The 25,884-nt window shown below is 54.7% G+C and overlaps 10 protein-coding genes across 10 annotated transcripts; 5 read left to right on the top strand and 5 right to left on the bottom strand.

The window, feature by feature from the left end:
* The first annotated feature begins 332 nt into the window (after positions 1–332).
* Positions 333–1,034, top strand: EI97DRAFT_430503 (uncharacterized protein). Its single transcript, XM_033797712.1, has one exon. The coding sequence runs from the start codon at positions 560–562 to the stop codon at positions 842–844; it is 285 nt and encodes a 94-aa protein (XP_033656965.1). The 5' UTR covers positions 333–559; the 3' UTR covers positions 845–1,034.
* A 119-nt stretch (positions 1,035–1,153) lies between these two features.
* On the bottom strand, positions 1,154–1,807 carry EI97DRAFT_455669 (uncharacterized protein; the record flags this gene model as incomplete). Its single annotated transcript, XM_033800666.1, has 1 exon — positions 1,154–1,807. The coding sequence occupies one exon, from the start codon at positions 1,805–1,807 to the stop codon at positions 1,154–1,156; it is 654 nt and encodes a 217-aa protein (XP_033656964.1).
* Positions 1,808–2,040: 233 nt separating this feature from the next.
* Positions 2,041–3,300, bottom strand: EI97DRAFT_430502 (uncharacterized protein). The gene has a single exon (XM_033797711.1). The coding sequence runs from the start codon at positions 2,886–2,888 to the stop codon at positions 2,106–2,108; it is 783 nt and encodes a 260-aa protein (XP_033656963.1). The 5' UTR covers positions 2,889–3,300; the 3' UTR covers positions 2,041–2,105.
* Positions 3,301–3,304: 4 nt separating this feature from the next.
* Positions 3,305–4,295, top strand: EI97DRAFT_481803 (uncharacterized protein; the record flags this gene model as incomplete). Its single annotated transcript, XM_033802050.1, has 1 exon — positions 3,305–4,295. One exon carries the CDS (start codon positions 3,305–3,307, stop codon positions 4,238–4,240), a length of 936 nt encoding a protein of 311 aa, XP_033656962.1. The 3' UTR covers positions 4,241–4,295.
* EI97DRAFT_176004 (uncharacterized protein) lies at positions 4,296–5,779 on the top strand. The gene has a single exon (XM_033793465.1). It carries the CDS (start codon positions 4,392–4,394, stop codon positions 5,526–5,528), a length of 1,137 nt encoding a protein of 378 aa, XP_033656961.1. The 5' UTR covers positions 4,296–4,391; the 3' UTR covers positions 5,529–5,779.
* A 785-nt stretch (positions 5,780–6,564) lies between these two features.
* On the bottom strand, positions 6,565–8,836 carry EI97DRAFT_430499 (MFS general substrate transporter). The gene is made up of 5 exons (XM_033797710.1): positions 8,674–8,836; positions 8,230–8,609; positions 8,019–8,164; positions 7,722–7,970; positions 6,565–7,657 (listed from the first exon to the last, which is right to left on the bottom strand). Exons 1-5 carry the CDS (start codon positions 8,818–8,820, stop codon positions 7,053–7,055), a joined length of 1,527 nt encoding a protein of 508 aa, XP_033656960.1. The 5' UTR covers positions 8,821–8,836; the 3' UTR covers positions 6,565–7,052.
* A 1,956-nt stretch (positions 8,837–10,792) lies between these two features.
* Positions 10,793–13,160, bottom strand: EI97DRAFT_371536 (endonuclease/exonuclease/phosphatase family protein-like protein; the record flags this gene model as incomplete). Its single annotated transcript, XM_033795298.1, has 4 exons — positions 10,793–11,119; positions 11,519–11,988; positions 12,068–12,442; positions 12,503–13,160. 4 exons carry the CDS (start codon positions 13,158–13,160, stop codon positions 10,793–10,795), a joined length of 1,830 nt encoding a protein of 609 aa, XP_033656959.1.
* Positions 13,161–14,349: 1,189 nt separating this feature from the next.
* On the top strand, positions 14,350–15,205 carry EI97DRAFT_175751 (uncharacterized protein). Its single transcript, XM_033793463.1, has one exon. The coding sequence runs from the start codon at positions 14,544–14,546 to the stop codon at positions 15,132–15,134; it is 591 nt and encodes a 196-aa protein (XP_033656958.1). The 5' UTR covers positions 14,350–14,543; the 3' UTR covers positions 15,135–15,205.
* Positions 15,206–18,272, bottom strand: EI97DRAFT_175763 (uncharacterized protein). The gene is made up of 3 exons (XM_033793464.1): positions 17,910–18,272; positions 17,687–17,853; positions 15,206–17,639 (listed from the first exon to the last, which is right to left on the bottom strand). The coding sequence occupies exons 1-3, from the start codon at positions 17,991–17,993 to the stop codon at positions 15,278–15,280; spliced, it is 2,613 nt and encodes an 870-aa protein (XP_033656957.1). The 5' UTR covers positions 17,994–18,272; the 3' UTR covers positions 15,206–15,277.
* Positions 18,273–21,279: 3,007 nt separating this feature from the next.
* Positions 21,280–25,869, top strand: EI97DRAFT_430495 (ARM repeat-containing protein). The gene is made up of 5 exons (XM_033797709.1): positions 21,280–21,484; positions 21,533–21,577; positions 21,628–24,933; positions 25,000–25,105; positions 25,404–25,869. Exons 1-5 carry the CDS (start codon positions 21,466–21,468, stop codon positions 25,408–25,410), a joined length of 3,483 nt encoding a protein of 1,160 aa, XP_033656956.1. The 5' UTR covers positions 21,280–21,465; the 3' UTR covers positions 25,411–25,869.
* Positions 25,870–25,884: the final 15 nt, after the last annotated feature.

The raw sequence follows: 25,884 nt of genomic DNA, 5'->3' as shown, positions 1-25,884 counted from the left end.
TCTCCCGATACGGATACTTTTGCCCTCCTCGCTTCTTGACTCGCGTCAATGCTTCTATCTCGGTCGCACTTCGCGACTCCCTTTCAACCTTTGCTTCAACACCTACTTGCACACTCTTACGACACCTCCAGGGCTGATACTCAAAGCACCACGTGACGCAACTGTGCCACCAGTCCTTCACGCTCAAGGACAGCAAGACCTCCTTGACAGCCTGAAGGTTGCCTAGCGCACGGATCATTCACCAGTCGAACTTCTCCTATTTTGTTGACATATAAAATCTGGATTACACCCATTCGTTCATATACGCATATTTCGAAAAAACAATCGTCTTTGAAAAAAAAAAAAGTTTTGAGAGCGGCAATGGGTCAGGGACAATCATCGCAAGGCGCTCTCCAAAATCGAGAACCCACGCCCGAGCCAGCGGATCCGGAGGAGGCGAGGAGATTTAGAGAGGAGAAAGCGAGGTTGAGGGAGGAGGTATGTTCCAATGACATTTCTGTATTCAAATCGATTTCACTCTCCCATTGTCTCTTTCCTTAAGTCGATTTCTTCCATCAAGATGCTCTCAGTTAAACTTCTGAATTTTGTTTGTCCGCGTAAATCGTCACTGCTACCCTTTTCCCTCTATCTAACCTCCCCAAAGGAGCGCGCTCGCCGCGCCGCAGCCGTAGAGCAGCGCCTCGCGTCGCAGCAAAAAAAGAAGAGCGGCGCAGGTGCGAATGCGAGCGCGACGCCGTCAGCGGCGGCGCCGAAGAGGAAAGAGACTGCGCTCGAGCAGATGAGTAGGGAGAATAAGGGGTGGCGGGATGCGGATCAGCAGGCGGATTTGAGGGCTTGGAATTGATGCGTTGGGGGTGGGGTAAGGGCAGAGTGAAGGTTGGAGAGGTACGTTAGGGAGGGGTTGTGGCAGATGGGTTGTATGTTGGTTCATGGAGAGGCACGTGTGTATTTCAAGTGTTTTCATGGGCAGGAGGGAACAGTTGTATATGGTATATGGATGGTATGATATTCACTCTACTGAATCCGAAGCTGACACTATATCGATTCCAAGTCACAAAGACAGCGCAGTTACCACAAGCATATGCGCTAACCACAGCACAAGAGCCAACACTTCCGTTGACATCAGTCTCACACTCCAAGCACTCAATTTACCTCAACGATACCGACCCTGTTTCCCATGGAAGGGATTTGCCGGACTCGTATACTCGGGAGACATCGCCAACCCGCCATAATAAGGGTTATACCTCCTCGGCCCATCCTTGGGCGGCACAGGCGGCGGGCGCTGCGGCTCACTCGCATTCCCCCTCCTACCCCCATTCCCATTCGGAGCACCTACGCCGCCTACAGGCCGACCACCCGATACCCGATGGAAGCGGCGATGCTGGGTGTAGAAATCCATTGGGCGGCCGCTGTACCGCTTATTAGCAGCTACGGGCTTGGGAACGGTAGGCCAGAGCTCAGAAATCCCCAGGGGCATTTTTGGAGCGGATCCATTCGTGATTGGGGTGGGTTTCTTCCAGGCGCGGAGGACGGCGAGGTGGCGTTGGAGGAAAGGGAGATTGGGATCTACTGACGAGTTATCGGTGTTGGTGCAGGCGTTGCAGGCTTTTTCGACGTCTGCGGCTTGGGTGCGGCTGCGGTGCAGGAGTTTGAAGTAGAGAATTGGAACGCCGATGGCGAGGATTATGAAGACGGTGAGGACGACGAGGACGATGAGGAGGGTCTTCTGTTGGGTAGGAGTGATGGCGCCTTTGACGGCTGGATCGCCATCGCGGCGCGAGTAGTAGGAAGAAACGTGGTGATGCATGGTTTCGAGTGGGCCGGCCAATCGATGGAGATGGATCACCACGTTGAGGGTTGAGTCTGGGAGAGGTGTGGGTCACAGCAGGGGGATGATATTTAAGATAGAGCAGAAGGGGTTGCATTGTTTGTTTGCCTACATTGTGGATTTACAAGACATGGGAGGGTGTTGGCAAACAGGAGTTGTACTATACAATGGAGGGAATATGAGGTTCAGAGTAGGGACAAGAAATGACAGGAATTCTGGAAACGGGGGATATGGCAGCGTTAGAAAGGACCTACCTGAAAATGTTGAAACTGGGAATCTAGTCAGAGTCGTCCAAGTCAATTTCGTCAAAGTTGGCGTATGGGTCATCCTCCGCCTCCGTCTTCTCATGCTGGTCCTTCAAAGGCTCTTCACCCGGCTTCATCTCAGCTGGCTTTGAGGGCTCCTCGGACGCTTTATTCTCGACGGTGCCGTTGAGTTGCTTAGTCTCCTGCTGCTGCTTCTGAGGTTGTTCCTCGGACTTTTGCCCCTCCGAGACCTTCTCCTCAGACTTCTGGTCTTCGGGCTTCTGCTCCTGCTTGTTCGCATCATGGCGAGCCTCACGAAAAGCCTTCCTCTTCTCAGCGCGCAACTCTTTACGCTTCTGGATCTTTGCCAGTTTTTCGGGGGAGATTTCCTTCTTCTTCTTCTGGGGCGCGGATGTAGCTCCAGGAGCACCGCGTGTAATGCGATTCTCAAGACCCTTCTTGTGCGCACCCTTGAGCATTTCCTGAACATTACGATTGCCCTCCTTGCCGCGGATGCTGATAAGGTAGGCAATCATGTCGTCGACAGCCTGGGTGGAGGCCTGGGAATTGAGCTTGGGGTCCCGATGGTTGTGGGCACACTTGTGAGGGAGCTTTCCGCCCTTCTTCCCTCCATGAGCTGGATTATGCGAGGCCTCGGCCTTCCTCTCTTTGGCAAAGGCGCGTCGCTCAGCGCGGGTGAAGCGGGTTCTCTTCTCCTCGGTTGTCTTTGTGGCAGCAGAGCATGCTGCGACGGTTGAGGAGGGCGCGGTTGAGACCGTGGAAGGCTGGGCGGTGCTGATTTGCTGAGAGTTCATTTTGAAATGGCCAAGATTGAAATGGAATGAGAATCGTGAGGTAGGAAAGGGAAACCGTGCAGAAAAAGTGGCATTCTGGTATCCTTGAACCTTTAAGTTTTGCAAAGGGTATAAGAGCGCTAAAAATAGGATCGAGCTCCAGACAAGGAGAAAGATAGCCGGAGACAAAAGAACAATGAACGAGGAAGTGTGCTGCTTTCAAGATTGTGAAGTGGCTCAGAATGCTTGGGACGGCTTAAGTCACCTTGTCTTGGAGACACTGTCGTTTGGGCGGCTTTGTCACTTGAAACATCTTGGTCGAAACGCGGAGGAGCGTGAGCCAGGCAGTACACGAAGGTGTTAAATGGTCGTTTTCTCCAGAAGAAGAGTAGTGATTACTACGGTTGCTAGGACATGACACGAGGTTCGTGAAATTGATGAATGTCGTCTGGTTATGTATTACTGGCTCAACGGACGCTAGTCTACATTCAAAACGCAATACGGTCCTTAGTAAGCAAAGTATACTGTATACCTCGGCCCCGCATCGACCCTCAACATTCACAAGCTTCCAACAACTCAACCCCTCAATAAGGGGACTCCTATCCAACTCATGCTCCTCCCTTCTACAATCACTCTCACCTTACACCGTAGCCATGGGCGGGTTTCGTAGTCTTTTCTACCTCGCAGGGCCGCCAATCCTGCTGGCCGTGTCGATCCCCATGATGATCTTTGCTGTTATCACGACCACGGTCGCCATCAGCGCACTAACACTGCGTGTGTCCATCGTCTATTTCGAGCTCGCGGTTGCGCTCATACAAGCATACCTATTTCCTCCCCTGCCTAAGCCTTTCCCAGAGAAGACGACGAAACGGCACGCTTCCCCTCATCGCACACGGCACCGGCTTGGAAGCCTTACAAGCAGCACCTCCTCGGACACTCCGCGACCGCCACCCTTGCACAACAAAAGCGCCTCGTTCGTGTCTCTGGTTGGGCCAGGAGAGGTGACAAGAGATTATGAAGGCCTTGGAGGCTGGAGGATGGCCGGCGAGAAAGAAGACGAAGCTCTCTGGGCCGGCATGAACTCGCGTCTGGAGCTACCTGCAATGACCCCAAAACGCCACCACCACCGGAGTTTGACCGCTGGCAGCCATAGTCCCCGGTGGAGACGGAGTCCTACACAAAGTCGAGCGAGGACCCCGTGTACTTGTGACGAGAAACATGCTGCTGGAGGCTATTTCTCTCTCCAACCAAGCGTGAGCTCAACACGGTTACTGGAGATGAAAGAGCTAAGGCAAAGAAACACTGGCGGCAGCAACACCAGCGGGGCAACATCGAGGAGAACCAGTGTTACCATGAAAGAGCAGGGTCCGTGAGCGCTCTTACAGATGCGTTTCATGTGTACGATGTGCCTACGAGCGTATGGCTTCTCACCTGAGGAACGTTGGTTCACAATGCGAAACATCCCGACATCTTCACGGTGGAGGCCCTGCGTTGCACTTTCACTAAGTGCCTCGTTTTAGTACAATGTCATATACATTCGCTCAACATGCTCGTCGACTTTCGGGGCGCGCTGGCAGAAAAGGGGTTCTCCCCTCCCCCAACCCTTCCTGTGTCCCAGTCCACGGCACAACTTGGTCCGGACAACCCACGCTCGTTTCAACCACATTCGACATAATGACTCTGGACAGGGCCCAAGCAGCACGACCGCAGTCAGCCAATGGCACCTCGACCGTGGTAGTCGTTGCGGCAAGTGTTGGGGGTGGCCTCGTGCTCATTGCCGTGACGATAGCACTGGTGGTGTACGCCAACAAGCGCACTCGGGCCATGGCCAAACGTCGGAACCTTCTTCATCTTCCAGTGCATGTTGCTAGACCACATCGACCGGAACGCCTCTCGGCTCCACTCGGCGTTGTGCAGATCGCCCTTCCAGAAGGCTTAGAACTGGAGCAGCTGGGCCGTCTCCGTGGCCGTGTCCGGGAATGCATGACGCTCATGAACATCCACACGGGCCGGTATGCGGACGACGGTCGTCCACTGGGTCGGCCTGTCCTTTGGGCGGACGTTGCCAACTTCCAGCCCCCGCCATTCGTCAGCGTCGTCGAGCACTATATGCGGATCTACCTGGAGCAGCAAGGCCATGTCGTTCTGCCCGCGCCGTCAATCCAAGCTCCGCCCACTGCGGTCACTCCTCGCACCGGTACGCCATACATGCATGGTCGGATCCCTCGAGCGCCTCGTGCCCACGAGGTCCTCATTGCACATGGGGATCCGTATGCTCGCTCCGGCTCGGGGGAGTCCACCCGCTCGACAACCTCGACTGCTGATTCCGAGTCGACGGTTCGGGCGCCTGCTGCTTCGTCCACGTCTTCGTCGTCTTCCTTGTCTTCGCTCTCTAGTTTTGAGTTGTCGCGTCTCTCTCTCGAGGGTATAGGCCTGCGTTTTGGAGGGTACGTGCCTTCGCGCCGGGTGTCTCTGGAGGAGTCTGCGGAGGAGTCGGATGAGGAGTCTGAGCAGGAGTTCGAGGAGGAGTTTGAGGAGCAGTCGGACGAAGGGTCGGAGAGCTCGGCAGCATCTCACAACGAGAGCGTGTCTACTCTGCCCCGTTATTCTCCTCTGCCGTCGTACAAGAGCGAGGATGAGGTGGATAGCGGGTGGTTCTAGGGCAATTACTTGATTGAGGGATGGGAGGTCGTTGAGTGCCAATGGGGTTCGTTCTGTTTGGTGATGGATGTAGGATATGTGGTTTGCCAAAAAGCCGGTGACTTGGGAGAGTAACGCCGCTTCTGAAGGCAGGTAGATGGCGCAGAGAGCTAGAGCTAGGCTGGCGCACGAGGTGGAGGACTCGGCCGTCGTGAGACGGACTTGTGCTTTTGTATTATTAGGAGAAAGGAAAACATATACATGATGCTATGTTCATACACCACAGTTCAAAATCCCAGCTCTCATCTGATATGATCTGATCTGTGAAAAAAAAAAAAAAAATCAAAGGCTACTAACCAATCCGTTTACCTTAACACTCGGAATTCTGCATCCAGCACCGATCAAAATAATTTGCGAAATAGAGATGGCGAGTTTGGACTCTGGACGGTAGAGTATTATTACTGTGCCTGCCTCCAAGGCTGATTTAGGTATCAAATTGAAAGAGTTGGCGTACTTGTAAGTACTACGGTAACCTCCTAGCCTCCCAATCGTGCTGTCCCCTGCGCGCAGCGTTTTTACATCTTACTCGTAAATGTTTGTTACTTAACAGTATGACATGACAAAACCGCCACCGCCGCTGCCGCCCACAGCCCCCGCCCGCTCGTATAGATCCATGCATGGTTGGTTTTCCTTCTTGCTTCCTTCCCTGCTTCCCTGCTTCCCCTCTCATCTTCCTCTCCATCTTCATCTCCATCTTCATCTCCAACTTCATCTTCTACCAAAGACGAATAACGAAACTGACCAGGCTAGCCTTGCCTTGCCTAGGTACTCTGCGCCGTCTCATTCGCTGCGCTGCGCTGCCGTGTTACATACCATTCATGTACTCCGTACTGCGGGTTTCCACGTCCGACTGAACAGCAGGGGGTCGCAGGGGTATATCTGACGCTGTAATTGGCCTGACAGCCCCTCCTTCCAGGTATAATCAGCCTTGAAACACCGTGCTCTAGTGGCGTAAACCAGGCTGTAGCCAATTGAAATAGTTGAACTAGGTAATCTAACTCAGAGCAGCAGTACAAGGCGGTGTTCAGTCGGACGTGGAAACCCGCAGTACAGAGTAGTGGGTCCCTCGCACGCGCTTATTAGCCCGAGTCCAAGCTTCCGGGATACCAGGCTACATGCGACTTCTCGGACAAGCGGATCTTGAAGGGAAGTGAGCGCTGAGCATCGGCAGTAGGGAGTCACCACCCGAGGAGAAAGACGATTGCACCCGATGATAGAAAAATCGTGGATCCGATTTTTATTTTCCCTCTTCTTCACCAGAAAAGGCTCTGTTGTATTCCAATCCGGCAAAAAGCTTCATGACTTTCTATTGGAGTCGTTCGTTAAATCCCTGAGCATTACTGCGCCTTTGGTGCAAGATCAAAAAGTCTATCTCTACGCATACCCCTTCATACACACGTGGTCGTTAACGAGAATGCAGGCCCTCGCTTGAGGAAAAACAGAAAACACCCCATAGCTTGCCAACAACAATAAACCACTCGATGCTCACGTAATGTAAATGAAGTCCGGGCGGCAATCGCCCAGCATGCGAATCTCCTCCTCGTTCTTCCCCTCGAGCCAGTGATCGCGCTTCCCCGCCTTGCGCAGCCTGTTCTCGCGCTTCAAGGCGAAATGCATGAAGATGCTGCCGCCCAAGAGGCAGACGGCCAGGAAGGCCAGGACAATGGCGTGGCCCGTCATGTAGCGGGGAGCGTCGGGCTTGTTGTAGATGTTGGACGAGACGATGCCGTTCATGTTGCCCCAGCCAACGACGACTCCGACCATGACGCCGCGCTTGTAGACTCCTTCTACGTTGTTGGAGGCCCACGTGAGGGAATTGGACACGCTCGGGTAGATGCCCATGGCGCCCAGGAAGGTTCCGGCGTATTGGACGTGCACATTGCCGCTTCCGAGGAGCATTGCAAAACCGACGCAGCCAGTGGCAGCCACGGCCATGTTGCAGTAACCGCGCCATCTGGTGCGATCGGCGAGCCAGCCAATGAAGACGGTCAGGGTAGCGGCAGCGGCATAGGGAGGCACCGACATGAGCTGAGCCTTGGTTCCCTTGTAACCCATACCGAGGAGAATGGTGGGCAAGAAGAGGGAGAAACCTATGGTATGCGGTCAGCAAGCTGGTTCAGGACCGATGCGGGAATGCTTTCAAGACAAACGTACTATACAAGGGGCAAAGGCAGCCCATGTAGATGACGGCGTAGCCCCAGGTCTTCCAATCCTTCAAGGCGGCAAAGACGTACTTGCGGCTGAGCTTCTCGGTCTCTGCACGCGCCTGGTTATCGGCGCGCAGGCGGCGCAGGGCCCGCAGCTTCTCGTCGGCAGTCAGGAAGCGCGCCGTGTCGGGGAAGTCGTTGACCATCCACCAGCAGAAGATTCCGACGAAGACGGTCATGAGACCCTCGATGATGACTGCGAACCGTTAGTCGACTGAGCCGAGAGTTCGAGGAAGAGACATACAAATCCATCGCCAGCCCTCATAGCCGCCGACACCGTGCATCTGGGTGATGGCGGCGGCCAGGAGACCACCAAAAGAGCCGGCAAGGGCAGCGGCGGAGAAGAAGAGGGCAGCTCGCATTCCCAGCTCGGACCGCTTATACCAGCAACTGTGGAGTCAAGTCAGGAACGAAACCAAACGAAGGGGTGCATGGAGGGGCGCGGGCCGACTCACGAAAGATAGTAGTTGACGCCGGGGAACAAGCCCGCTTCGGCCAGACCGAGGAACCAACGGCAGGCCAACAGACCGGCCTGGTTCTGGACGCAGCCCATGAGGGTCATGATGGCGCCCCAGAGCAGGATGATGGTGGTGAAGAAGACGCGAGGGCTGTATTTCTTGAGAATGACATTGGTGACGGGCTCGGCACCAGCGTAGGAGATGAAGAAGATGGTCAGGGCATTGTTGTAGTCACGTGCGCCCGTCATGCGGATGTCCTTTTCCATGTGGGCGACACGGGCATTGCCGATGTTGGTGCGGTCGAGGAAGGAAAGAAGATAGAGGAGGGACAGCCAGGGGATCAACCACAGATCCATCTTCCAGACGAGGGCTCTATCCTGCGAGGATGGGTCAGCTCCATCCGGTCTCAATAATGGCACATATACGCATCGACAATCATACTAATTTGGCCCTCTCCTCGTCGGACTTGCCAACGTCGGGATCCGGGAGGTCATCGTAGTCGATGGCAGGCGACGTGGAAATTCCGGAGCTCTCGACATCGCTCTTCTCATTGTATCCGACAACGACCTTTTCGTCAGCGGCGGCCATGGGGTTGGTTGAAGCAGCCTGAGATACCGGTACAATAGGAGGGAACGCTGGAGGGCTGAGCGAGTTGGGGAGGAGGAGGGCAGGCTATCTATACTGGCAGAAGTGGCAGGAGCGGCAAGCGGGTCCGTCGCGGCTGCCATTTCCAAAACGCCCAAAACGCGCAAACGCCAAAACGCCAATGGGCAAGATTGCCGGGGATCACCAGCTAGCGGCGCGCAAGGACGAACCCCATGGGGGACGGGTGGATGGGACGAGCATGGTCGACCTGTCTGGAGTACTCTTGGCTCTCTCTCGCCTGGGCCGAGTCTGAGGATTGATGATAACAGTACGGAGTATTATCAGTATTGGCACTACTTCTTCAACTAGGTAAGACGTGTCAGCATCAGACGCACCCGGAAAAGCCGGTTGGGTGCTACATGTACGCAGGAGGACGTTGTACAGAGTACTCGGTGCTCTGGTCTGTACCACATTGGCAGCACATTCTGACTGGAGCCAGTCTCTGTGTCCCACGACACGACAAGATACGCCTTCTGGATCTCAAGAGGCTGAAGGACAGCCCATGATCTACCTTGGGGCCTTTTGGGATCTGCCAACTCGACGAGATACCGAGTCCTGCTGGGAGTAGTGCCACGCCTCCTAAGGGAGAGATTGTCTGTTTCCCCCCTCTGAGGCTCTGTGCTCACACGCATCGGCGCAAGCGTATACAACGGGCAAGTGGCAGGAGGTGGGCAAGTTCCAGAACAAGCGGGACTGGCGTAGAAGACATCTCTGGGCATCTCTGGGCGTCATCCTCTCCCAAGCCCTCCAAGAGCTCTCATAATCTCATCCCCTTCGCAGCGCCATCCAAGGAGGGAGAAATACGCCACCCCAAGCCCTTGGCGCGACAATCACACGGTGCGACGGCGAGCTGGAGGATAAGGTTGCAGGAGGATCGGATGGGGGATCAGCCGCGGCAGAAGAAGCTTTTGGCGCCTGTCCCTCCAACGTCGAGGAAGAAGAAATGGCCACCGACAAAGGGAAAAAAAGTGAGTTCTTGAGAGGGCACGACGTCTGTTTTGTCGTGGTGTTGAGAAAGGGTGGGTTTCCCGCAAAGACCCTCTCCCCGCAATCATCCCCGCCTCCTATCGTGCGGAGCGGGACTAAATTGGCCTTCTCTTGGCCCGCCCCGCGCTACTACTGCACCTCCTTTTGGCAACTTCCGCTAGTCCCGCTCAGCTTTCTCTCTTCACATTCACCTGGCCATCCAGGCCTCAGCAATCTTCCAGCCCTCGCGAGCTGACAGACGCAATGCACGCACACAGATGGATCGTGTCCACGATCAGATCGGATAAAAGGAACATGCACGCCCCGTCATTCGCTCCCCAAGCGCTTTTCCACCCTTCCAGCCCAGGTCTTATCGTCTTGGCGCCCACGGGAAAATGGAGAAAAGGTCCATCACCTTGTTTGATGATCCCCTCCTCCACCTCACCTTGCTGGTTTCTGGATGCGACACCAGAGGGAAAACCAGGCCGATGGGATGGTCCAGCAACCCGTCTACGCTCCTGTGACTCGACACGTGGCCAAACCCAGGTTCCTTTTCTATTTCTGAGAACACCTGGGCGCGCACCGTCTTTCCCCCCAGTTTCACCACGATTAGCGCAACCCTACCAGTACGCCTGCTCATTCGCGGATTATCATTATCCAAGCGACTTGTTGGCCTGCGAAATCTACTACATAGGAGCTGCACCATACACAAGAAATCATTCTGATTATGTCGATGCAGCGCACACGCCGCACACCCGGACACGCATACACAGTAGGCATCCACTACCGAGTAGTCCTCTGATGTATTATCCCAGGCACAGCGCCACCACGCCGCAATCAATAATATTCGCTAAAGTCTGATGACTGCACAATTCTCGCAGCTTGCATCCGTCCACGGTGTAGAGATAATATCATGAATGCCCAGCCAGCCCGACATCTGGACGCAAATCTACACACACACGTCCAGCTTGGCAACCGACGGATCGTGGTCGCTGACCTGCGCCTCGCTGTCCACCCACGTGTTGATATGGACATGCTCATACCTCGCCTTCCTCCCCTTCTTCGCCACCGCCGCGCTGACGTACATGTGGTCGAGCTGCTGCGTGTTCATGTCAAACAGGTACGTGTACCGCTCCACGTCCTGGATCCCGGCCACCTCGTCCAGGTCCTCGAGCCCCGAGATGCCGGCGAACCGCTTCATGGGCTCCACAAAGGCGAATTCGTTGAAGTCCCCTGCCGTGATGATCCGGGCGTTTCGATCCTTGGCGAGTATGGCCTAGGTCCCAACAATGTCAGCTGCAGTTCATCTATTTTGCTTCAGGGTCCGATAGAGCACTGTTAGATGAATGGGCCTTGCGCGACCGGACCCCTCGATGTCTGGGATGGGATCCGTGATTGATTCCCATGCTGCAGATCCATTTGCCCCTCGTGCGACGGCCCGACAGCGTGAATCCTGCTAAACACAGGGAAAACATCTGCATCGACCCCGTTTCCTGGAGCCATCTGGGTCCGCCCTCCAGGATCGCCTTGGTAGGCTTTCCTCTAACTTGCAGCTCGCCAGCCGACATGAAAAGACGGTGTTCTGCTCTCCAGGACGAGGGACTCAGTTCACCAGATGCGGCCGTCCTGCGCAAAGGGCTGATATTTCGTGATTGAGGAATACGTTTCCACTCACCTTGATAAATTGCGCCGTCAGCTCGGCTTGCTGCATACGGTCCTCCACCCCGCCATTGACGGGCGGTCTCGCATCGCCATGCAGGCTGCTGCTCCCTCCCTTGGACCCAAAGTGGACATTGACTGTGAAGAAGCTGCCCTCGCCCTTGCCCTTCTTCCCAATCACCTCCCACTGCGCCACCAGCGGCTTGCGACTAGCCGTCCATGCGTTGTTCGCCGGATCGATACGCCCTGGATTGTACTTGAGCGTGGGCCCATCCAGCACCTCGTTTGCATCCAATGCTCCTCCTGGATTGGGCTTGTACAGGCGCACCAGCGAAGGCTTGTAGAGATAAGCTACTCGGATGTTTCCACCGGGGGCTCCGCCGTCCTTGTCGTCGCTGGGTGCAATGTCCGTAAAGGCATACTGAGGGCCTCCTGCCGACGCAATGGCTGCCGTCAATGCTGCGAGGGTCTGGTTTGCGGAGACAACTGCGGCTGGTCAGCTTCGGCTTGCGGGTGGCTTGCCTGTGGCGTGCGGATAAGGAAAGGACACGAACGACACACATACCGGCATCATTGGTTTCGCCATTGTCGTCCTGGACTTCCTGCACGAAAATGAGATCGGGCGACTTGAGGTACGTGACAATGTGCGAAGCCACTTTCGGCAAGTGAGCGGATTGCGTCCAGAGGTTCTCGACGTTGTACGCGCCAAAGGTCAGGCCGTCGCATTTGCCTTCGGAGGTGAGGCTTGTTGCGGACGGAAGCGCCTGCTTCTGCGACTGGACGACCTTGAGCGCGGTCGTGGGCAGGATCCGGTAGAAGCCGAAGGCATACGTGAAGACGCCCATGATCTCGGCCAGCTCGTCGCCCAGCTTGGTCGTCTTGGGATTGGAGGATCCATCGAGGGGAGAGCCGATGAGGATGGCTTCGGGGTTTGCATCTGCTCTTGTCAGTCGAACGGCCATGACCTCTCACGACTTTCGCAGTTCTGCACATAACCCACCCTTGTTGGTCATGGTCAAGCCGTCCCGCTTGTTCCTTCCCGTCACTTTCCAGTCGCCAACGACCCACGTATCGCCGTAGTTGTTGGGCTTCGAGAGCGCCGTCGGCTTCTTCACCGTCACCAGCTCGCCGTTCAAGCTTTCCCAGAAATCCATGCCATATTTCTTGGGCTCCAGCGTCGGATTCCGCACCGAGATCAGCGAGACGTTGTTGGGCACGGCGAAGACATCGCCTCCGTCCAGCGAACTAAACTGCTCCGTCGGAGGTTTCACTGTATCCTTGCCAATCACCAAGGGCGACACCTCGTTCCCGCTCGAGATCTTGCGCTCGAGCACCGGCGAGGCGATTTCCGTCAGAGGGACGTAATCCTTGTTGGAGCGGTACTCTTCGACCTTGCCGCCGATGACGATGGCGTCGCCGACGGTCAGGTTGGCGCCGAAGGTTTTGCCGAAGACGTAGATGGAGTCCGAGGTGCGGTCGTCGCGGTCGGGCGTGGGCGAACGCAGCCAGATGCCGTTGGGGCCTTTGGCTGTTATGATGCCGGTGATGTTGGACACGGTTTGACCCGCGTAGGGGGAGAGGTATTTGGGGCCGTTGATTTGGGAGATGGTGAGGGCCGAGGCGAGGGTCGTGAGGGCGAGGAGGCGGAGGGCTGCCATGTTGAGCGGTGTTTTTTTGGGGGACCGCAACAACGACAAGGAAGTCGGGGTGGAAGGAGGGTGAGGTAGGGATTTTTGAACGAGAGACTAGGCGCTGGAATCCGGGAATCTGGCTCTCTGTCTAGCTTTTATACTCATCGCCCGTTGGAACCATTTACAACTCGTCCCTTGGAGATCTGAATGCGGATCATCCGGCGGGCGGGCGGCGGACTCGGCCATTCTGATGGATCCCAGCCAGGCACAGGCAAATCAGACTGCATGGGTGACTGTTCTCCTTGGTTCCCTGCTTCCTCGCTTTTCTTTGGTTCTCGGACTTGAGCGACGTTGGGGGATTAGAGGAGAGAGAGGCTGAGCGCGTGTTGCGAGTGGTTGGATGGGAGATGATGCGCGACCAGATCGTCCGCGTCTGCTGCGTCGATGTACCCCTGTCTGGTTGCCGAGGTTTAGGCCGGATTGGGAAGGTGGGTGGTTAATAAGTCCAGCCCAGGTCTGTACGGAGTATGGGTCGCGGAGATGAGATGGGATGAGATGGGATGGGATGGGAAGAGGGAGGGTTTTCGCCACGTTCATGAGAGAAGAGGGTGTGTAATAATAATTTGAGAGCGGAAGGGCCTTGATTTATGGACGACGAATAATCGATCAAGCGAGGTCATACTGTACGTGCCAATGACTTGAAACGCAGCATGAAGTAATTATCTACTTATTACAGTAGTACTACGTACTCACATACACGGTCTTCGCCATCGGTTGAGTTGGAAAGTAAGTGCCTATCGTAGGCAAGTGGATATATACATGGAGGCGGTGTCGATATCGCACCTAGACACCCATTGCCTATGGAGTGGACTACACCTACCTACACTTACACCTACCTACGCCTACCCTACACCTACCCCATCCTATCCCATCACACCCCACCTCATCACACATTCACAAGTACCCCACCCTCCCAACAATATTCCGAACTTCGCAAACCAGGTAGGCTTCCTGGACCTTGAACGCCGTGCAAGGGACGCCGTGCAAGGAACGCGAGGAACAACAGTGAATTTCATATAGGAAACACTAGGACCATGGGATGGCGAACCTGGAGATAGAGACGAAACGAACCGAAACGAAACGAAACGGCAGATATCTACCTACCTACCGCAATGTCGATTAATGTAGGTTTCCATGGTAAGCATCTACTGCTGATTTACGACCGTCACTTTTAGTGTGTATGCGCTTATCCCCTCGCATACCAGAGGGCTTTCTACTTGCAGCACTACTGCCTCTGCTACTGTTTCTGCGTCCTTGAGGAGTTGTCATCCGTCATCCGTCGATTACCAGAAACAAGACCAAAAGGACCCTCCTCCTAACAGATATATCACGTCCTCGATACCTACACCAATGGATATATGTCACGCACGAACAAATAGACCCAACCATGCAATCAATCCCTCAAGAAATCCCGAAATGAAATCAACCATATGGATTTCTAAACCTCTTAAACATTACGAAGCGAAGCGAATCCCCTCATACCACTTCCACATAACCCATTTATCTGCCTCTGCACTGCCTCTTTTTCTAAAATCCTCCCCAAAACCTTCCCTCTTCCCTCTCGCCCCTCACATCAAACCCATCTACCCAAACCCATCTACCCAAACCCATCTACCCAAACCCATCTACCCAAACCCCTCCCTCATCAAGGAAAATCATACCCCGCCGAAAAGAAAAGAGGGCCTCATCACGCCGATCCAACCCGGGAATTCAACAAGACACATATCATGGATATCGAAAAGATATATCAAGGGGCCAGAAGCCAGAAGCAGAGTTGTAGAGCGCTGTCTTCGCCAAGGTAATAATAGAAGCGTTCCTTATGTACAGCAAAAACGAATGTTATCGAAAAGTTCGACGAGGCAACACAACGCCAAAAACCCCCTTGTTGATTGTTGCTCGATTCGCACGAAAGGAATGCAACGCCGATGCAATCGATGGTAGGAAAATACGACTCCAATGCATGGACGATGCTGCTCACATGATCCCGAACCCAGAGATACTAAAAGTCGACTTTTCGTGCATTGCTGAAGAAAGGAAAGCTCATCTCCGCGTGTCCAAGATGGCTACGCAGTCACAGTGCGAACCTATTTCTTCGGAGGCTCCTTCGTCAGTCTATTTCTCCTCTTCTTTTCCGAGTCGCGGGATGCGCTCCGCTCGTGGCCGGTGTGCGGCGGTGGGGGCCTTTCCAAACCAGGCGAGCCAAGCGGCGCGGGTGATACGTCGCGAAGCAAGCTGTGCTGCTGGAGCTCGATGCCCTGGTTGTCGCCTGGGGCTGTGCGGACGAAGCTCTGGCGAGCGAGGGGGCTGCGGCCTTGCCGCTGTTGCTGTGTCGAGCTGTAGGAGCCGGACGAGTCGCGCTGGCCTAGCGGACTATGGGTACGCTTGGGCACTTCGAGGTTGGGCGCGCCGAACTCCGCGGAGAGTGGCGAGCTACCGTTTGGAGAGTAGGGATCCAGGTTGCTTTGATTGCTGTTACCGCGCGAGTGAGGAGGACGGTTCTGCTGGTTCTTGGAGTAGTAAAAGGAATCATCGGAGAGCGATTCGGTTGACTCGTGACCACCCGTCTTGCCATGGTAGGGGGAGTTGTGGGCGCGGTCCGCCTCGAAATATGCGCCACCTGCGGGTTTTTGGTTTGCTTGTGTCTTGTGGTATAGGCGGGCATCTTCGGGGTCCATGAAGCTCTCGACGCGGCGAGGCATGTAGATGGAGTTGTTGACGGAGACGCCGGAGACGAAGGAATCCATGGACGAGCGGGGGTGCAGAGGAACATTGGGAACGTTGGGGTTGCGCGGCAATGTGTTCGGAAGCGTGAGGCCAGAGTCGTTGGGTTGCTGGTACCAGCCACCTGGCAGCCTCTCGGCAGGCGCGAAACGACCTTCCAGATTGTCGGCAGGTTGCAGGGGAACTGGCGCGGGACGGTGCTTGTGGCTCTCTGCGGCGGGCTTGAACGTTTCCGGAACGACATTGAGATCATCGCCAGTAGCTTCGGCTTTCTCGATAGCCTCTCGGGGGGTCGTCTGCGCATCAGCGGCACCGGCATCGGCACGAGGGCCTCCCCAAGTACGCTGTCCGGCGGTGAAGATGCCGTAGACCATGTACATCCAGTTGAAAAAGGGGTTGATGACGAACATGATGGGGTAGAGCATGATCTTATAGCGGCCCAGCTTGGCACCAAAGTAGAGCATAAGAACCCAGTTCAGGCCGAGCGAGATGGCGATGAATCCGACAGGGAGGTTGGAGACCTTCTGGGAGGTGGTGATGAGCGAAATGACCATGATGAAGAAGAGCAGGGCGGTGGTGCGGATCGTGTTCTGCATGAAACGCACAAGACAGAGCAGAGTGTATCGCTTCCATAGACGGATATCTGTCAACATGCAGACTTCGTTGGTGATGAAACCCAGGAACCACCGGCGACGCTGCTTGAGCAGAGACCGGTAGGTCTGCACGGCTTCGGTCTTGCAGAATGCTCCCGTATTCATCTGGATTTGATACCGCTCCTGGGCGCCAATCATGAACAAGTGGGTGAGCCAGCGATCTTCACCCAAATGGCACTTTCCGTAGTCGAAGAGATCCTCACACTGCTCGGCCTTGTCTGCAAAGTAGTACTTGGCCATGCGCCGGAAGGCCGAAAAGCGCAAGATCGTGAGAGCACCGGGAAGACAAGTGACGGCACCACAGCCGGATTCAACGGAACGTTCGAAGAGCTGACCATGAATATACTCCATGTCCTGCAGAAGCGTGATGAGCGAGTTCTTTTCCGTTGTCGAGGTGATGACACCGGTCATGGCCAACATGTTCTTCTTGCTTCCGGGCTTGAGCTCCATCTCGTACACAAAGTTCTGAATGCAAACCTTGTCGAGGATACAGTCGGAATCGATGAAGAGAACGAACAGGTTGTCGTTGCGCTTGAGATACTCGGTGTAGATCTTGTCGATGAGCTTGTAGGTCCTCTTCTGGCAATGACGCTTTCCTCCGTGAGGGAAGCGAGAGACGGTGATACGGCAGCTGCGGTAGGTGACATCGATCGACTTGGGGTAGGAATCCAGGGTAAGCGGGACGCCGAGCTTCTCAATCGTGTTCAGGTACAACTCGTCCTCCTGGTCACCATCGAAGGAAAGGAAGATGTGCAGGCACGAAGGGGGATAATCGCAGTCGACGAGCGAGTCGACGGTACGGAGGAGAATTTCGGGAATTTCTTTGTAGCAAGGCATGACAATGACGACCTTGGGCGCCGAAGCCTCGTCCAGTACAGTCTTGATCCTCCTGCTCCGGCCAACGGAATGGGTCACGAGTTGGTAGACGCACAGCAACCATGGAATGGTCAGAAGACCGGCGAACGACCAGAATGCGAACCATTGCAGGAAGCTGACCATGTCCTGGGGGAAGTACTGGGTGACTTGCGGAGGCAGCGGAAGTGTGACGACCATGATGGGCAGGAAGATGGCACTGCGAATGATTAGCTGCGTTTGGAGACTCTGAGAATCGTCCCATACCGGAAGGCGAAGAAGAGAATCATCATGATGACGGCAAGAATCCTGACGCTGACGGTTTCGGCTTTTTGGAAGACTTTGACAAGGCAGTACAAGAAGGCCGCGAGCCACAGAAACCACTCAAGCAAAGCTGCCAGCATAACGGTACCGACGATGGCCACGTAGACGATCTGGAGCCGGAGTCAGTCACTCAAGTCCAAAGCATCATGAAGGTTCCTGTACTCACATCCTTGGTCGGCCACGGGTCGGTAATGGAGGGGATCCCATTGTCGTTCGCAGCGCGGGCCACGAGGCCCAGCTTCTCCCACATGGTTCAAATAGGGGTATTAGAAGATTAAATGGAAAGTAGAGTCGTTGCAATAGGCGTGATAAAACGAGCGAAGAAATCGTAACAGGACCGTCGTCAGTCACTCCGGGGCATGGACCTAGACTGATGCTGGGAGAGGTCGGCAGTCCCTCGACGTGCTGCAGAGAGCTAGACGAAGCGTTGATAAGCCAGGCACAAAGTGTCCACAGGGCCCGTCTCGGAGTGTGGTTGCAGCGCTGAGGATGACAGCTGCCGTGCGAGTCCCAGAGGGACGGAAAAGGGATCAAGTGACACAGAGCACGCCTGCAAGGCGATAGTCGAGGTCGTACAAGACTAGAACGTGTCGTCGAAGGCCGAGCGAAGGGAACACTGGCAGCTCAAGAGCTTTGAAGTGACAGCCGGAGGGAAAGAGCACGAGAAGGGGTTGATGAGAATCCGACTTGAGGCGCAGAAGATGTTTCGTTTGCGGTTGGGCTGGAGGTTGGAGTCGGTGCGTGTTCTAAAAGGGCTGCAGGAGTCTAAACGAGTGTGGGTGACAAGAAAAGCAAAGGGATTGCGAGAGTCAAGCGTGAATCATGGAAGAATCACGGGTTGCTGCACGCAGGAGAAAGAGAGGGGCGCTCGAGGTGGTGAGCGGTGACGGGATGGGAGGAGGAGAAAACCACGGGAGAGGAAGAAGAGGGGGTTCTCGCACTTTTCACCACCAGAGCGTGAGTCCGGGGGTGTGCAGCCCTGGGCACGCTTCGGCGTAGGCGAGTGCACGCTAGGACCCCACGAGCGGACTAGCGGACTAGCCTGAACGCCGCGGCAAGGGGCCAGGTACGACAGGTACGGTAACTTTCTGCCCCGCCTTGCTCGTCTGGGGAAGGCGTGCTCCTATTTTGGGCTGACTCACCGCCGGTCAACAAGTCGAGTGGCCTGGGTCGTTTGGAAGTTAAGGTTCGATTTCGCGGTTTCATCGCCCCCAAAGCAGACGTCGGAGCATGGTGAAAGAGGGGAGACAAGCGCTGCACCTCAGGCCATCTGAGCACACGCCGGCCATCGAGTATCGATTGCCCACTACTCCAGCATGCGAACAGAAGGCCGCAATTGTCGCAGAAACTCAGGGGCACGAGAGACTGACTGTGCCTACCTCGCCGCCTTGCCGCTTCGTCGTTATGGATGATGAAATGCTGGAGACTCGACACCCAACAATTCCCTGCTAGCCGCTCCCACCACCCGTTGCGTCCGCGCCAGCCAATCCGCCACGCCCGTCGCTCTCCCGAGAGAAGAGAGACTGGCGCGCTCGGAGGCGACAGCCCAGGACGCTCTTTACGATGCCAAGCACGCCCCTGCGAGTCGTAAAATTGCAACATCTGGCCAATAATCATGCCGGCCTTTTGTGGTGCTCTGCTGCCCCCTTTTTGTGGGCGACAACCGTTGTTTGCATCTCTCTGCGCCAGCCTCGCCCAAAAGGAACCTTGGAAGCGAAAAGTGAGCGAGCGATGGAATTGTTTTTTTTCCCCGCCTCATCATCCACTCTGCTGCCCCTTTTCGAGCTGGACTTCCCATTCATGCATCCACGATAGTTATTCAATCAAGGGCCGTTGTCACGTGGAACTGACCACTGCAACCTCAAAACATGCACATGGCCTTCCACAGCATGCACCGAGAGCCGCCGCATCGCCGTGTGTTCCCAATATCTATCAATAACACGGCACAGTATTACCCGAGCTGTGTGTCGACCAGTCCCCCGAAACCGAAACCCAAACGCCGTTTTCTTCCTGGGATTCGGAATCTGGACCCAAAAAAAGTGACGCTCATCCGTCGATCTGCTGCTGATCGTTGGATCGGACCGCCTGTGGCGAGTGCCCGGCAAGGCTGAGGAGGACCACTGCAGATTTGTTGGTTGTTAACACACTCTACGGAGTAACGCCCACCGACTGTCTCGACATGTGTTCTCTTGGATGTGAGATTTCGTCTCGCAGTCGTTGGCATCATCTCGGCGCAGCGACTCACGATGTTTGCGCCTGACTCTGATGGCATTGCAGAATCATCTCCACGTTTGCACAAGTTGCCCAATGCGTCATTGCGGCTGAGTGTGGCTGACATTTTTCTCCCCCTGCACCGTCTTGGCGTTCTGCTTTTGCGACCTTGGAACTGGCGACCCAAAACCAAAAAGTGCAGTTTTCCGACCTGAAAATTGCTCCAAGTTGCCGCTTGCCCGGTGCTTCCGATGCTCCCTCGGTCGACGTCTTTTGTGCATACTGTGGTATCAGGGGTAAGTATTCAACATTCGCCACCCAGGAGCCGGGGGTAGTTAGTGCACGAGCCATAGAACCGTGGAGATGTAGCCAAGGCCTGGCCTTAGTCAAGTTCTATACATATTACTCATGCGGGAAATAATTTATATCTGCTGCGACTGCAAGACACTAGGATTATCTAAGGCATTTACTGTACGAAACGCTGACAAGTGCTGTCGCCCAGGCTTCTGCGCCGCACACGTCAGCGGGTGGCGAATGTTGAATACTTACCCCTGATACCATAGTACTCTCTTTTTTCACTGTGTTTCTGTCGTTGAGAGCTGCTTCTATTTGCTTTCCATCGGCCTTGCAGAGAGGAGTTGTAGATTCCAATGTTGGAATTTCTTCTGCCTTGCCGGAGTTATGCCGACTAGCTCTCTGAAAGCCTTTTAGGGTTGCGTACTGATCTTGGCAAGGGCCGAGTACGATCGTATCCGATGTTACTACGGGGCGTGTTAATTTCGTCTTGAGTTATTGCACCTTTTTGTCAATTGTTGACGTGGAACCTCGATCTTCCGTGTACCTACAAACTCATGTGCACAGAGCCTGTTTCTAGACGTTTGCAGCTAATTGCCAGAGCCCAGTGAACATGCATGGTGCCGCTGTTGAGGACGAAAAGGCTCTGTCATGGCTCTTGTTCTAGCTGAGAATTTAGGGCTTCTGCAACAGTGGAATTACGGAAAAGACAATGCTCTGCCCTTTTGCAACTGAGGTTGACATTGCTCCCCTATCTGCTTGATAGGACTCCGAAATTACGATGGAATGCTTCATGTTGTCTCCTCCTCAAGAGAGTATAAAACATGGCACAACTGTACCTAGGTAGCGAAGTATGGTCTAGGACCTCTGTGCCAAACCTCTTTAAGACTGCTATTGAAGCTCGAGACTGGTATCAACTCATGGTGTTGAGGAGAGAGTTCGGCTCCCCCACACCTTAGTCAGCAGCGCACGGGCCCATCTTCGGTATCCTGCATCTCTGCAGGAACGTGCATTCACAAACCCCAAGCTACCCACAACTTCCCTCCGGATAATCCACGCGGCGGTCCACCAGGGCGCACAACAAGCTGCCTGACTTTCCCAGCTCTCAATGTGCACAGATCCTGCACCTGATATAGATATCTTCCATATGAACGACCCATAATCGGCACGACTTGGATCAATAACCCGCCCCTCCATCGCTGCGGGCATCCCCCACTATGGAGAGGCAACGGAGACGTGAGACCTGAAACTTTGCTGGATCGCTTCGATACTGACATTACGCAGGAGAACTGCGCGAGCTAAATGCCAGGGCATGGGCTGGCGAACAAGGTCCGCCGTATAATCTCGATTGATGTTACGAAACTCACCTGCCCCCCCAGATGTCTTCCCGGTCGGTTCCTCGCTCGACTCTTCCATGAAGAAGAACACCGCCTTCATTAAACGCCTTCGAACCGCTATCAACCCCACCTCGCAAGCCCAGTTCCTGCAGGAAATCAAAACCCTCTCCCTCCACAAATATCTCTCCGAAATCATCACCGCCTGCTACGAAGGCTTATGCAAGCTCAAGACACCAGGTGAAATTGCAACAGGCGTCGAGGTTGTCAGCGCTCTCCACCAGCGCTTTGGACCCGAGGATTTCACCGGGTACATTGCATGGTATATTGGGAGGGGACTGAGCACGCCCGATAAGGCACACCTGAAGGCCTTGGCACAGGATGTTCGCGAGAAGGAGGAGAAGGAACGGATCGCTCGGCAACGTGTGCTCTTGCGCGTTGCCACCGAGCTGTGGCTCGTTGGTGTCTTGAGGAGCTTGGACGACTGTGTGAGACCAGAGGAAGCCACAAAAGGGAAGGAGAGTAATAAATTGGTGGAGGGATCAAAGAAGGCAGCGGTTAATGGCGACGTCGATGCTGAACCTTTCCCGCTCGAGGTTCTGAAGGATATGCTTGGCCATGACCGAGAGCACGCCAATCTACCGCTCGTTGTCATCTTCGTCAAGGCGTTCGGTTGGGATATTTTGGGTGCGCGGAATACTTCGGCCGAGGGGCGAAAAACCGTTAACGAGGATGGCACTACGACCACCGACAAACAGGACGAGCAGTCTGCGACCGAAGAAGACGAGTCCGCGGCACAGGACCCTCCCATCTGCTCGCCCGAAATGCAACAGCGCTTCAAGAACATCCTAACCCGCTACTTCGAAGACGTAAAATCGCACCTAGTACGCGACCAGAAGCATTTGGTCAACCAGGGACGCAAGAACGCGGAAGCCTATGTCAAGTCTGGCGAAGTCTTCGAGGACCGCCAGGCCAACTATGAGAGGCAGGTGAAGGCACAGGAGAAGCTGGCTTCGAATGCGCAGGTTCTGGCTGATGCTTTGGGTGTCGAAATGCCGGATCTGCAAGAGAAGGAATCTTCGGCAAATGCAGGTGACGGCTCAATCGGTCTGGTGAAGGCTGCGGAGTATCTGCGTGGCCAGGGTGATGGGCCGGGTATCTGGGAGGACGAGGAGGAGCGTCGCTTCTACGAGAATCTGGTGGATTTGAAGGACCGCGTACCGGGGATCCTGCTGGAAGAACCTAAGAAGAAGAAAGCCGAAGACGAGCAGGTGGGCAAGAAGGTGGAGGCCAAGGCAGGCGAGGAGCCCAAAGAGACACAGGCCGAGCCTAAGGCGAACGAAGCCGATGACCTGTCTACTGCGATCGCAAACAAGTCTGTCGGAGCCCAGGTGGACGCGCTTCTGGCCCGATTACCGGAGCTCAACACCAAGGATTCAGTTGACCAGGCGGCTATCGATTTTTGCTTTTTGAACTCCAAGGCCTCCCGAAACCGGCTGATCAAAGCTGTACAAGATATTCCAAAGGGTCGCTCTGACTTACTTCCTCTCTACTCCAGGCTGGTTGCTACTCTCAACAAGTACATGCCTGATGTCGGCCAAGGCCTTGTTGCGCATCTCGACGATGAATTTCGCAGTCTTCAGCGCCGCAAGTCCAAGGACTTCCTGGGCCAGGTCCGGACCCAGAATGTGCGGTATCTTGCTGAGCTCACCAAATTTGGTGTCGTCCCCGAGCACGTCATCTTCCATTGCCTCAAGGTTAGCTTGGACGACTTTTCACGCATGAATATTGAAATCATCTGCAATCTGCTGGAAAGATGCGGCCGATACTTACTCCGTAACCCCGAGACAGCTCCTAGGATGGCCTCTTTCCTCGAGACCTTGCAACGGAAGAAGACGGCACAAGTTCTTGGTCAACAGGAGCGGATGCTAATCGAAAATGCCGTCTACTATGTTAACCCACCCGAGCGCGCCGCTATTGAACAAAAGGAGCGGACACCTATCGAGCTCTTCTTGAGAAAGCTCATGTATGAGGACCTGAGCCGACGAACGCTTGAGAAGACCGTGCGCCAGATCCGTAAGATGCATTGGGAGGAAGATGAGATTGTCAGGCTCCTGCACAAGATCTTCACGAAGCCTAGCAGGATCAAGTACAGTAATATCCACCTTTTGGCCAACATTCTGACCTCGATCCGCCGTTATCACGATGCATTTGCGGTATCGGTAATCGATGACATTCTGGAATCCATTACTTTTCACCTTGAGCTCAATGACTTCAGATTCAATCAGCGCCGGATTGCAGACGTGAAGTATCTTGGAGAGCTCTTTGTCTACCGGATGGTTGACACCACGCTCATTATCGAGACTCTTTACAAGCTCCTCAGCTACGGTTACGAAGGCGGTTACGCTCGGCCTGGTCTCATCAACCCATTAGACTTGCCTGACGACTACTTCCGGATCCGTCTGGTTTGCAACCTGCTGGAGACCTGTGGCATGTATTTTGAGAAGGGTTCCGCAAAGAAGAAGCTCGATTTCTTCCTGACCTACTTCCAATTCTACATCTGCCTGAAGGACCCTCTCCCAATGGACGTTGAGTTCATCGTGCAGGATGCATATAATGCAACCCGACCAAATTGGAAGCTCATCACCACCTTGGAGGAAGCTTCTCGTTCTTTTGCCGAAGTCGTCAGGGAGAACTACAAACCCTCAGAGGCAGATAAGCCTGCTGAGGTTGACGATGAGGATGAGTCAAGTTCCGACGATGACGCTGAAGGACCTGATGATGACGAGATTGTCGAACCCGATGGGGATGATGAGAAGGAAGAGGCGTCTGGAGAAGATGTCGAGGTTTGCTCCCCTCCTACTAACCTATGTCCTTCGTCATTGACGCAGTCTTACCAGGGTTCTGGGGATGATGAGTCCGGACACCGTATCTCGGATGACGAGGAAGAACAGATCGTCGTCACTCGCCCAGAAGACGAACGTGACCCCGAAGCTGAGGCTGAGTTTGATCGCGAGCTCGCGAAGCTCATGTCCGAGAGCGTGGAGTCGCGGAAGTTTGAGCGGAAACCCGTCTTCGATGTTCCTCTGCCACTGCGGAGCAACCGCGAGGTAGAGGCGAATACTGACGAGGCTGGCGAATCTGCCGCTCCCGCTACACCGGCGAACACGATGAAATTCTCGCTCCTCAGCAAACGCGGGAATAAGCAGCAGACTCGTGCCATTGACCTCCCGTCGGATTCCAGCTTTGCCATCTCTATGCTTAGCAAACAGCAGGCCCAACGGGAGGAGCAACAGCGGATCAAGAATCTCGTTCTGAACTACGATCTTCGGGACGACAACGACACAGATGGTGATTCACCGTTTCTTTACAATCTCCAACCCAACTGCAATAGAATGCATACTGAGACAGCTAAAGGCCTCGACAAAACGCATAATCCCTATGCGCAGCCGCGCATCGATAAGGCGGGGAATACCCGCAGCAATCAGCGTGCGAGAAAGTTACAGCTCAACGATATCAATTGGTACGCCAACGATAACAGATCTTCTTGTTCGAAATCTCAGTCTCAGTCTTCCGTTTCTCAGCATTCCTCTTCTTCTTCCTCTCAGTCTGTCAATTGCCGGTCTCCTCGCCAGCATTCAGTCTTCGCTGCAACTTCTTCTCTCAACTCCAACTTGACTTCGTCTCTCTCATCTTCTCAGTCTTCTTCGTCTTTGCGCGGCAAAAGGTCGAGTGGATCTGCTGCGACAACGGATGGGCGCCGCGATACCCGGAGGAAGTCTGGCTGACTTGGAGGGCCCTTGTCCGGGTCCGGGTTTTAGGACGTGAACGACTTGGACATTACACGAATCATGCTATTCGAGAAACCTACTTAACATGGTAACACCGCTACGATGAAGCGAGCGAGAGGGGCAGGCTACTGCTACCTTCAGGCTTTGTCTTGGGCAGCAGTCCGCCAGCGCCATCCATCACTCCTTCGTTGAGCGAGCCAGTATTTCCCACGCCACCGCGTACGTTGGCCATGGGAAATTACTGCGTGTGCTGGGCATCCTCTCTGCCTCTTCGAGCCCTTTGTCGGCTGCGTGGGAGGCGGGTATGTCCATCCGGCAAAGACGGAGTGGGAAAGACGGAGATTTTATGTGAGTGTATGTTTGCCTTTGGTGTTTTGGGCGGGGAGACGAAAAAAATGGAGGGGATGTGTGCAAGCGTCCCGAGTGGAGAAAGTGTGAAGGTGTAGCTGTGTCACATCAATCGGTGGGATGCGAATACGATCCTTTTTTGGTGTGAGTCTCTCGTACTGTG

The sequence above is a fragment of the Westerdykella ornata genome (genome assembly GCF_010094085.1).
Source record: "Westerdykella ornata strain CBS 379.55 unplaced genomic scaffold EI97scaffold_3, whole genome shotgun sequence".
Lineage (NCBI taxonomy): Eukaryota > Fungi > Ascomycota > Dothideomycetes > Pleosporales > Sporormiaceae > Westerdykella > Westerdykella ornata.
The sequence above is the reverse complement of the archived record's forward strand: the minus strand, read 5'-3'. Positions and strand labels throughout refer to the sequence as shown.

What these genes read in the sequence shown, in the direction of transcription:
- EI97DRAFT_175763 (XM_033793464.1), bottom strand. Translation starts at nt 17,993, where the DNA reads ATGTGGGAGAAGCTGGGCCTCGTGGCCCGCGCTGCGAACGACAATGGG. An exon ending in ACCCGTGGCCGACCAAGGAT is followed by an intron (nt 17,854 to 17,909) that starts GTGAGTACAGGA and finishes CTCCGGCTCCAG; the next exon opens with ATCGTCTACGTGGCCATCGT. An exon ending in ATTCTCTTCTTCGCCTTCCG is followed by an intron (nt 17,640 to 17,686) that starts GTATGGGACGAT and finishes AATCATTCGCAG; the next exon opens with TGCCATCTTCCTGCCCATCA.
- EI97DRAFT_430499 (XM_033797710.1), bottom strand. Translation starts at nt 8,820, where the DNA reads ATGGCCGCCGCTGACGAAAAGGTCGTTGTCGGATACAATGAGAAGAGC. An exon ending in TGAGGGCTGGCGATGGATTT is followed by an intron (nt 7,971 to 8,018) that starts GTATGTCTCTTC and finishes AACGGTTCGCAG; the next exon opens with TCATCATCGAGGGTCTCATG. An exon ending in CTGCCTTTGCCCCTTGTATA is followed by an intron (nt 7,658 to 7,721) that starts GTACGTTTGTCT and finishes CGCATACCATAG; the next exon opens with GTTTCTCCCTCTTCTTGCCC.
- EI97DRAFT_175751 (XM_033793463.1), top strand. Translation starts at nt 14,544, where the DNA reads ATGGATATATGTCACGCACGAACAAATAGACCCAACCATGCAATCAAT.
- EI97DRAFT_430502 (XM_033797711.1), bottom strand. Translation starts at nt 2,888, where the DNA reads ATGAACTCTCAGCAAATCAGCACCGCCCAGCCTTCCACGGTCTCAACC.
- EI97DRAFT_430495 (XM_033797709.1), top strand. An exon ending in GGCATGGGCTGGCGAACAAG is followed by an intron (nt 21,578 to 21,627) that starts GTCCGCCGTATA and finishes CTGCCCCCCCAG; the next exon opens with ATGTCTTCCCGGTCGGTTCC. An exon ending in GGACGACAACGACACAGATG is followed by an intron (nt 24,934 to 24,999) that starts GTGATTCACCGT and finishes AGACAGCTAAAG; the next exon opens with GCCTCGACAAAACGCATAAT.
- EI97DRAFT_430503 (XM_033797712.1), top strand. Translation starts at nt 560, where the DNA reads ATGCTCTCAGTTAAACTTCTGAATTTTGTTTGTCCGCGTAAATCGTCA.
- EI97DRAFT_176004 (XM_033793465.1), top strand. Translation starts at nt 4,392, where the DNA reads ATGTCATATACATTCGCTCAACATGCTCGTCGACTTTCGGGGCGCGCT.